The sequence below is a fragment of the Oncorhynchus tshawytscha genome, linkage group LG04, assembly GCF_018296145.1.
Source record: "Oncorhynchus tshawytscha isolate Ot180627B linkage group LG04, Otsh_v2.0, whole genome shotgun sequence".
Classification (NCBI taxonomy): Eukaryota; Metazoa; Chordata; class Actinopteri; order Salmoniformes; family Salmonidae; genus Oncorhynchus; species Oncorhynchus tshawytscha.
Window position 1 is genome coordinate 51337792 of NC_056432.1, and position 13686 is coordinate 51351477.

Sequence of the window (13686 nt, forward strand, 5' to 3'; positions counted from 1 at the left end):
TAGGAAGAGATCTCTTCGGGAGACCACTTTCTCATGTGTCTGGTGTGGTACAGATTCAGAATGACTGCTACTGTGTGGTGGATAACTATGTGGTGCTGTGTGCTGAGTCTCAACAGGCTGTAGTGTAGAGATCATTTTGAGAGATAATCTGTAGGGTTGTGGTCTCCTGTAACCTTACCTGATCAGGACAGTCATGACACAACCAACAGGTGGCGCCGATCCTGGACGAGCTCCCAAAAATCTGTTACAAGTCCCAGGCATAGAACCACGTAAAACAGATCATAGTTTGTGTTAAACAGGAGAAAAGATACATTTTGGGTGCGTCACAGACTCACTATGAACAAATACTGCGTTTGGAAATTATTTCTGAGGGTTGGAGTGTGTCAATGTCTGTCGGTAAATAAAATAAAACAAGAAAATTGTACCGTCTGGTTTGTTTAATATAAGGAATTTCATGTATAGCATTTACTTTAACTTTTAACTTTTACTCAAATATAACAATGTTGTACTTTTTCCACCACAGTACTTAAGTACATTTAAAACCAGATACTGTATATTTAGACCTTTACTCAAGTAACATTTTACTAGGTGACGTTAACTTTTTTTTCTATTAAGGTATCTTTACTTTTACTCAAGCATAACAATTTTGTTATTTTTTCACCACTGAGTGTCCGCTAGTTATGAACATTATTATACGCTAAAGTCAATATCGAATATCAAGTTAACTTCACCATAGCGCTTTGGTGATGAAAGGGGCAAGTTACCCACATGACTTTACTATATAAATGTATAGTCACATCCCTAATGCCCTGTGCTGGTTGGGGATGGTTTTACACTCTTAGAAAAATGGTTACTAAAGCGTTCTACTGCCGTCCCCATTGGAGCACCCTGTTTTCTAAGAGTTTAGGCCTTCATGAAATATTGCACTGTCAATCAATTAATGTCTGCTTAAATGAAATTTAAAAAATGAAACTGAGATACATTAAGTCATCTTTATTGCATAGGGAGTACATCTTTAGAAAATTAAAATTTCATAAAATATTTTAAAGTTAATAGATACATTAATACTAGAATGTTGCAGATACTGTATTAAAAGTCAACCAATCCACCGGCTATAGATCTCTCTCTCTCACACACACACACACACACACACACACACACACACACACACACACACACACACACACACACACACACACACACACACACACACACACACACACACAGAGCTATGTCTTACTATACCTGTGAGGACTTTTTGTGAACTAACATTTTCTTCCCATTGAAAATCCTATTTTCCTTAAACCTAACCCTTACCTTAACACTGACCTTAACCCTAACCTGAACCCCTAACAATAAACCTAAACCTATCCACTAACCCTAAAATAGCCTTCTTGGCTAAATGTCCTCACTTCTCTGAATTTTAGTTTGTTGTGAGGACTTTGATACTCACAAGTATAGAAAAACATGTCCGCACGCACACGCACACGCACACGCACACGCACACACCGTCTTGTACAGTTAACCTTGTGGAGACACAATTCAGTACCATTCAAAATCCTATTTTTCATAACTCCTAACCCTAAACCTGACACTAACCTAACCCATACTTTTACCCTTACCCTAGCCTTAACCCTAACTCCAATCTTAAGCCAAAAACCTAACCTTAACCCTAACCTTAAACCTAACCCAAGCTCCTAACCCTAAAACTAACCCTAGAATCTAAACCTTACCCTCAACATAATTCTAACCCTATAACCCCCTAGAAATAGCATTTGACCTCATGGGGGCTAACAAAATATCCCCAGTTGGTCAACATCTTGTTTGTTTACTAGAATAGTTAAACACACGCACACACACACACACACACACACACACACACACACACACACACACACACACACACACACACACACAGTGCAATTGGAGAGTCATCCAGATGCTCCCAGTCTAAAGACTGTTGACATCGAGTGGAGTCAGCAAGTGACATGTCCGGCTCCGCTTTGTGCTGCAGCCAGCTGTGTAGCTCCTCCCTCAGAGTCCAGGGGGCGTCTTCTGGCTAAAGCCATTTGGGAATTGGTTAGATAGGAATAAATGTGTCAAACTGTTTGGCATGACACCAATGAAACATATTAGCATATTAGCATACCTTAATACAGTCAGAGTGTCAGTCTGGTCATCCTCCAGTAGTCCTGCTATGCAGAGGTAAGGCGTGGCGATGGGCTGGAGGTGGGCGTGTGTCTGGTCGGGGAGGGGATGGTCTGAATAAGAGGGGCTAGGGGGAACACCCGTCTGCAGGATGAATTGCTGCAGGTTACACTGCCTCAGCTCCTTGTTCAGCTCCTCCAGCGCCTCACACCTCTCCTGGAGGGCAGAGACAAGATGTCATGTTATTTCAGTGTCAAGCATCAAACAATTTCATGTAAACTTGATTGTTAAAATTTCTTATGGATCAAATCCCGTTAGCGGGATCGATTTGACAACATCCGGTGAAATGGCAGAGTGCCAAATTCAAATGAAATTATTGCAAGTATTTAACTTTCATACAATCACAAGTGCAATACACCAAAATGAAGCTTAACTTCTTGTTAACGTCTCTAGGGTAGGGGGCAGCATTCGGAATTTTGGATGAAAAACATGCCCAAATTAAACGGCCTGCCACTCGGGCCCAGAAGATATGATATGCCTATTTGGATAGACAACGATTTGGATAGACAACAATCTAAAGTTTCCAAAACTGTTAAAATAGTGTCTGTGACTATAACAGAACTGATTTGGCAGGCGAAAACCTGAGAAAAATCCATTCAGGAAGTATTTTTTATTTTGGTTTTGAGGTTTTCTATTCAATGCCATTACAGTATCCATTGACTTAGGACTCAATTTGCAGTTCCTATGCCTTCCACTTGATGTCAACATTCTTTAGAAATTGTTTCAGGCTTGTATTCTTATAAATGAGGGAGTAAGACCAGTCTGAATGAGTGGACCCTGACGTGTCACAGAGTTTTTTCATGCGCAATCCCGAGAGAGTGCATTTCTTGTTTACCTTTCATATTGACAACGTTATTGTCCGGTTGAAATATTATAGAACATTTAGGCTAAAAACAACCTGAGGATTGAATATAAACATCGTTTGACATGTTTCTATGAACTTTACGGATACAATTTCAATTTTTTTGTCTGCCTGTTTTGACTGCATTTGAGCCTGTGGATTACTGAAGAAAACGCGCAAACAAAACTGAGGTTTTTGGATATAAAGAGACTTTATCCAACAAAATGAACATTTATTGAGTAAATGAATGTCTTCTGAGTGCAACCATATGAAGATCAAAGGTAAAGGACTAATTGTATCTCTATTTCTGAGTTTTGTAACGCTTCTGCTTGGCTGGTTACTGTTTGTAATAATTTGTCAACTGGGCTATGTTCTCAAATAATCGCAAGGTATGCTTTCGCCGTAAAGCATTTTTCAATGCATTTTTCATATTGTTTTCTGAATTTTTATTTATTTATTTCTGTATTTGAATTTGGCACTCTGCAATCTCACTGGATGTTGGCCAGATGGGATGCTAGAGAGGTTAATCCAGCCACCATGTCAGATTTCAAAAAGGCTTTCCGGCAAAAGCAAACCATGCTATTATCTGAGGACAGCACCCCATCAAACAAACACATGACAATTATATTTCAACCCGCCAGGAGCGACACAAAACTCAGAAATAACAAGATAATTCCTGCCTTACGTTTGAAGATCTTCTTCTGTTGGCACTCCATTATGTCCCATAAACATCACAAATAGTCATTTTGTTAGATTCATTCCGTCGTTTCATCCCCAAAATGTCAATTTATTTGGCGCGTTTGATTCAGAAAAACACCAGTTCCAAATCTAATAAATTACCTGTAATCTTGGTCCAAAAATTTCAAACAACTTTCCTAATCCAACTTTGGGTATTTTAAAAGGTAAATAATTGATAAAATTTAATACGGGATAAACTGTGTTCAATAGAGGATACAATGAAAGTTGAGCGAGCGCCAGGTCGCGCGCCCCAAACAAAAGAGTATACTTGGCTATACTCCCAGAAAGGAAAGGGCTACTTCTTCACTACTCAAAGGAAAAACATCAACCAATTTCTAAAGACTGTTGACATCTAGTGGAAGCAATAGGAACTATTAAAACGGGCTTGCCGTAGAAACCTAATGGAAAACAGATTGACCTAAAAAAAGAAATCCCTGGATGGATTGTGCTCGGGGTTTCGCCTGCCAAATCAGTTCTGTTATACTCACAGATATTATTCAAACAGTTTTAGAAACTTCAGGGTGTGTTCTACTACAGGGTGTGTTCAAATCTACTAATAATATGCATATCCTAGCTTCTGGGCCTGAGTAGCAGGCAGTTTACTTTGGGAATGCTTTTTATCCGGACGTAAAAATACCGAACCCTAGCTTAGAGAGGTTATTAATGGGGCAGTACAGTTAAAAACATTATTTTCCTGTGGTTTTTATGATATTTCCACGCTATGAGGTCAAAATAACACTTCTGAAAATTCTGATAATGTAGTAGGATTTCATCTGATACTACTCTAGTAATGAGGTTTGTAGCCAAATGGGGGTGGAATAAATTATTCAGGGGAGGGTGAGTATCCAAAAAACTCATAGGGCTGGTTTCCCAGACACAAATTAAGCCTAGTCCTGCACTAAAAAGCATGCTCAATGGAAAATGTCCATTCAAATAACCTTTTAGTCCAGGGCTCAGCTTAATCCGTCTGGGAAACCGTCCCATAAGGAAGCGTAGGGAAAGGCAGTTGTTCTATTATTAACACAGGAAGCCAAAGGCAAGTTTCCATCTCTGGGTAGACAACACAGGTGTATTCCACAGGTGTCCTCTCAAGCTCAATAACTCCTCTTTATTGCTCTCCTGCTATTACAGGATACAATTAACCCCCAGACTGCCGAGTTACACAATGTACTGCCTCTGGACTTACAGTGTCAGATACAAAGAATAATCCCCAAACAAGTTATATAGAATGTGACGCAACCATCTTTGAACAAAGCTCTTTTATACTGAATATCCTAGGATGCTTTCACTGGGTTTAGCTCTTGTGAGACGTTTAGCGGTGAGTGGCTTTGTCAGTCATTTTGTATCATTGAACACAATGAAGGGATTATAGTCGGATTCCTACATGCACTACATACACAAAAAAAGTGCTATCTAGAACCTAAAAGGGTTCTTCGGCAATAGGGGAAACCTTTGAAGAACCCTTTTTGGTTCCAGGTAGAACCCTATTGGTTTCCATATAGAACTCTTTCTCCAGAGGGTTTGGAACCATTTTCTAAGAGTGTAGGCTAGTAATCTAACACAATTGGAGAGGTTAGAGGGATTTCCACATAAGAGGGATTTATTGGCGAGACAAGGGAAATGGTTCAACTCCCATTGGGATCTTCATGAAGCAAAATGGATGCCGTAACATACGGCATCCATAATAGGAACTATGATGTCATCAGATCTCAGGAAAATCTCAGTCAGTGGGTATGTATTGTACCTGTAACCGTAATTCTGCAGTCTGCAATGCTTTTTTAGTCTCTGTCAATGACATGTCCACCTCTGCCCCCTTCTGAAGCCGATTGTGTAGCTCCTCCCTCAGCGGTCCCAGGGCCTCCTCTGGTTGCGGGGTGCCCGGACGAGAGCTCCGTCTGCGGGCCTCAACACGAAAGTCCTGCCCCAGCCTGGATGAATGGCTCTGGAGGTCCTTGAGCCGGAAGTTGTATTCATCCATAGAGGCGTAGAGTTGGTGCAGATGTCCCTGGATATCTGTACGGCCAATACAAATCTGTGTTGGTGCCTGGATGGTCCTACTGTATATGAGTGTAGGCCTACATATTCCTAGTTTACATACATCATTGCTGCATAAATTACGTGTGCATAGGAGATGTGTAACATATACTGATATCCTAAGATGTGTTTTCAAAATTGCCCCTGAGGGGATTGATAGGTGTATTGAAGTGACTGGAATTTAATGGAATACATACCCTGCTCCTTGTCCTTCTCTCGCTGCATCTGCTTCTCCCAGTAATCCCCATGCAGCTCTGCCTCGTTCGGTCTCAGCCTTGTCTCCAGCACATCCATCTCCTCTACTAGGCCTGGATTCAGGCCTGGGACAGGAGTTACCAGCCTCCCCATCTCCCACACCTCTGCCTCCCTTTCCAAAGCCACCAGATGGGACTCCAGGTCCTGTAGCATCTCCTGCTGCTGCAGCACCTGCCTGAAGACCTCCTCCTTGGACGGGTCAGACGGGGAGAGTGGGGGAGGGGAGGCGGTGGGGGAGACCAGGGATGGAACAGGCGAGGCCCTGGGCTCTGGTGAGGCTCTTGGACTAGGTGACCAGGCCTTGTTAGCTTTAGTCCTTCTGGGGATTGTAGAAGGACCAAGGTTGAAAGTGAGGGCCTTCTTCGGCTCTCGGCATCTGGAGGACATGGGTGTAGGGTGCCTGAGCAAAGGGTGGACCCTATCCAGGGTGGCTCTGTTAGGTCCGTCAGTGCTGGAGGGGCCTGTGCGACGCAAGATGAACTGGACCTCGATGGCCAGCTGACCCAGATAAGACAGAGACTCTAAGGGACAGTCATCTGCCACAAGCTGCATCTCTGTGCCTCGTAGCTTCTGGATGAGAACATAGCGACCTGTCTGACCTGTGGAAAAGACACACCAAGACAGGAGTGAGATTGGAGGGAATAAGCTGATAAACTGTGCTCAAAAAGCTTTGAAACGAATGAACAGCAAAGGCAATTACATCAGACAAAGACTGACCAATAGCCTGTGCGAGGGCGATGACCACATCCTGACAGGAAGTCTCCAATGATAGGCCGCACACCACCCTGACCACGCCCTCCACCCATACCTTCAGCTCCATCTTGGCCTGTCAATCAAACTCAGAGGAACATGGCCACCACAGCATCCACCTGTGAGAGAGGAGGGGAAATGTCAATATACTGAGTTCAAATAATAAACTATTTCACAGTACCAAATCAACCTATAACTCCTAGGCGCAAATATCAGGTATTTCAATGGAGGAAATTAGTTTGGTGCGTATTCCCATAACTGGAGCCAAAGACTTCAACAGAAAAACTCTCACATTTCTCTTGTGGGAAAAATGTGACCACCCAACTCTGAAATCCGACACCTACAGTCCTGTACTGATAATCTGTATTGACGCCTGACCAGAGAAGGCAGAACCAACCAGAGAGTAAGGGGAGGTGAGGGGAGGAGGAGGTGCATTGTGTTCCATTCTCATGGTGTCAATATCCTGGTATGAGCAAAAACCAATTCAATGCGGCTTTGCACCTAAGAATTTGATAGGAAAATATGGCTTCCTATGCTGTAAACCTAGAGACAGAACGTAATACCTCTTTGGAAGAGGAGGTTGAGATACAGTAGGAAGAAGAGAGAGAGGAGGACACAGGACACCAAGGCAGCCTAAGAATGTTGCTCTTCAAAAGGCCAAGACCTCTCCATCACAGTTGACAACTCCAAGGTGTCCCCCTTCCCAGAGTGCAAAGAGCCTTGGCGTGACCCTGGACAACACCCTGTTGTTCTCTGCAAACATTAAAGCAGGGATTCGTCCTGCAGGTTCATGCTCTACAACTACCGTAGAGTACGACCCTACCTCACACAGGAAGCGGCACAGGTCCTAATCCAGGCACTTGTCATCTCCTATCTGGACTTCTGCAACTTGCTGTTGGCTGGGCTCCCCGCTTGTGCCATCAAACCCCTGCAATTTATCCAGAATGCTGCAGCCTGATAGGTGTTCAACCTTCCCAAGTTCTCTCATGTTGCCCCGCTCCTCCGCACACTCCACTGGCTTCCTCTCGAAGCTTGCATCCACTACAAGATCACCTAGCTATCTTAATAATTAAGATGAACGCACTAACTCTAAGTCACTCTGGATAAGAGTGTCTGCTAAACGACAAAGAATTCAATGTAAACTACACTCTGGGTGTTTTTCATTTCAGAAACGTTCATTTCTGAAACCTCTTTGACCCTGTTCACATTTCCTTCACAAATCTAAACATGACTGGATTAGTACTACAAAGTATATAAATACATTGGATTTATATAGTACTGTTCTAGGACCCAAAGATGCTTTCAATAATAGTGGAAACAATATGATGATATTGCTTAGCCTTCACCTGCGCCGTGATGTAAGATATGTGAAAGGGAGTGAACTAGAACCCTTGAGGGAGGGAACAACTGTCTTGAATGAAATACAGCCTTCATACTCCCCTTCCCTCCAAAACATGCCCTGCTTTTCATTCACTTGAACTCTTTTGCTTGACATTCTATCTCTCGCTGAAGCACTGAGGGGGAGACCATGTGAGGTTTGTAGGCCTTCTTGCTCAGACACAGATTTTCAGTTCTGTCCACAAATTTTCTATGGGATTGAGGTCAGGGCTTTATGATGGCCACTCCAATACTTTGACTTTGTTGTCCTTAAGCTATTTTGCCACAACTTTGGAAGTATGCTTGGGGTCATTGTCCATTTGGAAGATCCATTTGCGACCAAGCTTTAACTTTCTGACTGATGTCTTGAGATGTTGCTTCAATTTTTCCCCATAATTTTCCTCCCTCATAATGCCATCTATTTTGTGAAGTGCACCAGTCCCTCACCCCCACAACATGATGCTGCCACCTCCGTGCTTCATGGTTAGGATGGTGTTCTTCGGCTTGGAAGCCTCCCCTTGTTCCTCCAAACATAACGATGGTCATTATGGCCAAACAGTTCTATTTTTGTTTCATCAGACCAGAGGACATTTCTCCAAAAAGTACAATCTTTGTCCCCCATGTGCAGTTGCAAACCGTAGTCAGGCTTTTTTATGGCTGTTTTGTAGCAGTGGCTTCTTCTTTGCTGAGCGGCCTTTCAGGTTATGTCGATATAGGACTCATTTTTACTGTGGATATAGATACTTTTGTACCTGTTTCCTCCAGCATCTTCACAAGGTCCTTTGCTGTTGTTCTGGGATTGAGTTTCACTTTTCGCACCAACATACATTCATTTCTAGGAGACAGAACGTGTCTCCTTCCTGAGCGGTATGACGGCTGCGTGGTCCCATGGCGTACAATTTTTTCTACAGATGAACGTGGTACCTTCAGGCATTTGGAAATTGCTCCCAAGGATGAACCAGACTTGTGAAGGTCTACAATTTTTTTCAGAGGTCTTGGCTGATTTCTTTTGATTTTCCCATTATGTCAAGCAAAGAGGCACTGAGTTTGAAGGTAGGCCTTGAAATACATCTGCTGGTACACCTCCAATTGACTCAAATGATGTCAATTAGAGTATCAGAAGCTTCTAAAGCCATGTTTTCATTTTTTGGAATTTTCCAAGCTGTTTAAAGACACAGTCAACTTAGTGTATATAAACTTCTGGAATTGTGAATTATAAGTGAAATAACCTGTCTGTAAACAATTGTTGGAAAATGTACTTTTGTCATGCACAAAGTAATGTCCTCACTGACTTGCCAAAACTATAGTTTGTTAACAAGAAATTTTGTGGAGAGGTTGAAAGGCGAGTTTTAATGAGTCCAATCTAAGTGTATGTAAACTTCAGACTTCAACTGTAGCTCCAGAAAGGGTTGTAACCATAGCTAGAACTATATAGGTGCTATATATGCTATATATTGGTGCTATATAGAACCTTTTGAATGGTTCTTTATAGCACCTTAGAAAGAAAAAAATGTAGCACCTTGGGAAATGTTTTTTTTTATAGCATAATACAGATGCCCTTCAAAAAAGGGTTCTATATAGCAACACAAAGGGTTCCTCTATGGCGACAAGCCAAGGACACCCTATCTGGTACGTCTTTAAATGTGCTTGTAACCAAAATATGTATGGGACATTTAAACATATTCTATGAGTTTGTTTAAAATTTTACATTACGACAAAATACAGTCAGCAGAGGAGAGCCAGTAGTTGTTAGCCCAGATCTCTAACAGACAGTGATAGTGACAGAGTACAGGGTAAATGCAGGATGTAGGTAGGATTTGACTCTCTCTCACAGGCGCAAGTTTATACTGTTGTAGAAACACACACACATGCACACATACATTATTTTGTTTTTTCTATATTCTACACTCACAATGTTTGACCAGGGAGGCTAGCTCTCTCCTCAGTGAGAGAGATCGAACATGAGAGGGAGAGAGAGGGAGAACATGAGAGAGAGAACATGAAAGAGAGAGAGAGAGAGCACGTGTGAGAGTGAGAGAGAGAGAGAGAGAGAGAGAACATGAAAGGGAGAGAGAGAACGAGAGAGAAAGAACCTGAGAGAGAGCACGTGTGAGAGAGAGAGAGATAGAGAGAGAGAGAGAGAGAGCACTTGAGAGAGAGAGAGAACATGAAGGAGAGAGAGAACATGAAAGAGAGAGAGAGACAACCTGAGAGAGAGCACATGTGAGAGAGAGAGAGAGAGAGAGAGAGAGAGAGCACTTGAGAGAGAGAGAGAGAGAACATGAAGGAGAGAGAGAGAGACAACCTGAGAGAGAGAGAGCACATGTGAGAGAGAGAGCATTTGAGAGAGAGAGAGAGAGAGAGAGAGAGAGAGAGAGAGAACATGAAAGGGAGAGAGAGAGCACATGTGAGAGAGAGAGAGAGAGAGAGAGAGAGAGAGAGAGAGAGAGAGAACATGAAAGGGAGAGAGAGAGCACATGTGAGAGAGAGAGAGAGAGAGAGAGAGAGAGAGAGAGAGAGAGAGAGAGAGCACTTGAGAGAGAGAGAGCACATGTGAGAGAGAGAGAGAGAGAGAGAGAGAGAGAGAACATGAAAGGGAGAGAGAGAACGAGAGAGAAAGAACCTGAGAGAGAGCACATGTGAGAGAGAGAGAGAGAGAAAGAGAGAGAGAGCACTGAGAGATGCAGGTATGCAGAATTTCAGGTTATTCCAGCCCAAACTACCACAACCAGCTTTGGTAGAAATAACCCTTTATATTGAGTTGTCCATTTCCGAGGCCGAACTGCAGACCTGCTGGTAGGTTAGCTAAGTGGAGGAATGGAATGTAGTAATGATAGACTGACATTCCTTAGGGCACCTCCCCTCCTACACATACCTCTACACCACACAGTCTGTTTACAAACACATCTGAGAGAGGAGAGTATATGCAGTTCACTCTAGTTTAAACAGAGGTGGTTTTGGTTTGACTATTACCCAAGATAAAGTTCAGGGTGATTGTTACAAGACATAGTAATGTTTGTTTGACTATACGTTATGTAAAGATGTAAAGTTTCAATTTGAGAGTTGCAAACGTTGTCAGATGTCAAAAAATGTAAATATAATCAAAGTTGTATACCTGCACACCAAATTAAATAGATGTGACTCTAAAATGAAAAAAAAAATGGCAGAAGACTAGTTCTCTCCCGCTAACTGAGTGATATTGCAGAGGTAGTTGTAGTAGGTTATTTTTGATTCTTCTTCTTTATTCATTCAGGGAAACCCCATTGAGACCATTGGTCTTATTCACAAGGGTGCCCAACCAATACAAAGTAAAACAAAACCTCAGAGTAATCTCAAGAGTTAACCAACTCCGTCAACAAAATTTGGTAACTCGTGTTTTTATACTTCAACAACAAAGTTAGAAACTTATGTAGTAGAGCTTTGTAAACAAAACGTGAATAGTGAAGTGATCTACGGTTCTTTAATGAGGACCAGCCAACCTTTCGATACAGGATGCAGTGATGATTATTACAACTGTCACCTGTGATAAAGCAAAGGGTGGTATGGTAGACGGCATCCAAAGGTTTAAGAGTAATCGCTGCTGCATTCTGGTAAATTATGTCACCATAGTCAAGAACTGTCAGGAAAGTTGACTTATACAATCTGCTTCCTGCTGTTAAGGTAGAGGCGAGATCTATTTAAGAAAAAATCATAAGCCCACTTTAAATCAGTATGTTTTTTAAACATTAAATCCTTGTCAATCCAAAAGCCCAGATATTTATAGGCGAGAACCCGATCGATGGGAGAACCAGTCAATTAATAAATATGTAGTCCATCTGAAACATTTCTGCGAGAATTAGAAAAACAACATATGTTTAGTCTTGCCCACAATAAGTACACGTTTTAAACCAACCAGGGCATTTTTTTAAGACTACAAAGTGAGATTGCAGCTCTGACAACACCTGGTCTACAGGTGGGGCAATGGTATACATAACAGTGTCGCCTGCAAACAGATGAATATTATGAAGTTTTAGCATAGACCAATATAGACCAATATTATTTATGTGCATCATAGCTTACCTTCCCAGACAAAGACGAGTACTGTGTAAGTGGGCACTGAGTTTTAACCATAGACTGATAACAACCTGAAGCAGAATCACACAACCCCTTTAACACAAACACAAGAACAGTGATTTGCCGTCAGAAAAATAAGAAAACTATTACAGTAGCTTATTCATTTCATTGCACCAATGTGATACAGCAGCTAACGTGTGTAGGTTAGATGTTTCTAAAAGCCACTTTCTGTGAATTAAAAACCTTTTCCAATATAGGCCCAACTCTTGAGATTGCCCGTGTTTGGTACAGCAGTCACCAATTGAAAGCAGGATTTGTGGTCAATTTCAACTCAGTCAAATAAGGAAACTAGCACAACTGTCATTTATGAAATGTTCTCATTATTTACATTATTTTCAAGAAAGTATTCACATGTATTCCAAGGTCTGGGTTTAATAGAGTTGACTCCAACCCTTGTCGAGAAGTCAAAATTGCTCTTGTGAATGTCTTACCTGTCTCCATGCAGTATTAGCCAGCAGTAAAAGCCACTACATTCTGATTTACATCAGACAGAAGGAAGACAAACCTGTTTGAGGTTTACTCTCTTTACCTCTTGGTTTAGGCTTCCTTTTAGTTGGTTGCTCGACTCTTCACTTTGAGAAGTCCAAGTGGAAAGGAAATCCGAGCATACAAAAAGTCAAAAAGCAGTTCGTTGAAATAGGTAATGAGTAGTTGTAGCCCAGATCGGGGAGAGCGCAGTTAAATGGTGCTCTGGAATGTAGCCCTCCCAGGCACACTGTCACACTGAAACTGGAGCTACACTGGTTCAGATTCTCTCTCTCTCTCTCTCTCTCTCTCTCTCTCTCTCTCTCTCTCTCTCTCACACATACACACACACACACACACACACACAATGAACTCACTCTGTGATCTAGCCTTGCTCTTCCTTCATTGAAGGTAGTAACAAAGGTTAATGTTTTCATTCTGACTAACACACACACATTCCAGGCTTCATTGTTGTGTACAATACCATTCTCCAGAAACCCTGATGGTGATTAGCAACTCTCCAGGTGTCCCCAGTCAACTGATCCTGAACAACTCCAGCACTCACAACAGACAAATAGAGGCAAAGATACACAAACACACACAGACACAGACACAGACACAGACACACACACACACACACACACACACACACACACACACACACACACACACACACACACACACACACACACACACACACACACACACACACACACACACACACACACACACACACACACACACACACACACACACACACACACACACACACACTCAAAATAGAATGGACTGTCATCGCAAGTTTAATATTAATATGGAATGATCAATATTAAATGCAGTAGGACTTCAATGGTTTACGTTCTGGAATGAGCACATTTGAAACTCAAGCAAGGACAACCGTGTCA

General features: G+C 42.1%; 1 protein-coding gene across 4 annotated transcripts; it reads right to left on the reverse strand.

Moving 5' to 3' along the window:
* Positions 1–978: 978 nt before the first annotated feature.
* Positions 979–13060, reverse strand: LOC112248963 (ras association domain-containing protein 7). 4 transcript variants are annotated; one of them, XM_024418442.2, is made up of 6 exons: positions 12846–13060; positions 6794–6945; positions 6019–6675; positions 5532–5800; positions 2150–2364; positions 979–2059 (listed from the first exon to the last, which is right to left on the reverse strand). In XM_024418442.2, exons 2-6 carry the CDS (start codon positions 6894–6896, stop codon positions 2035–2037), a joined length of 1269 nt encoding a protein of 422 aa, XP_024274210.1. In that variant the 5' UTR covers positions 6897–6945; positions 12846–13060; the 3' UTR covers positions 979–2034. The 4 variants fall into 4 exon arrangements, with proteins under 4 accessions (XP_024274210.1, XP_024274211.1, XP_042176783.1 ...); XM_024418443.2 differs by having other exon boundaries at positions 12822–13060; XM_042320849.1 differs by lacking the exon at positions 12846–13060 and adding an exon at positions 12748–12770.
* Positions 13061–13686: the final 626 nt, after the last annotated feature.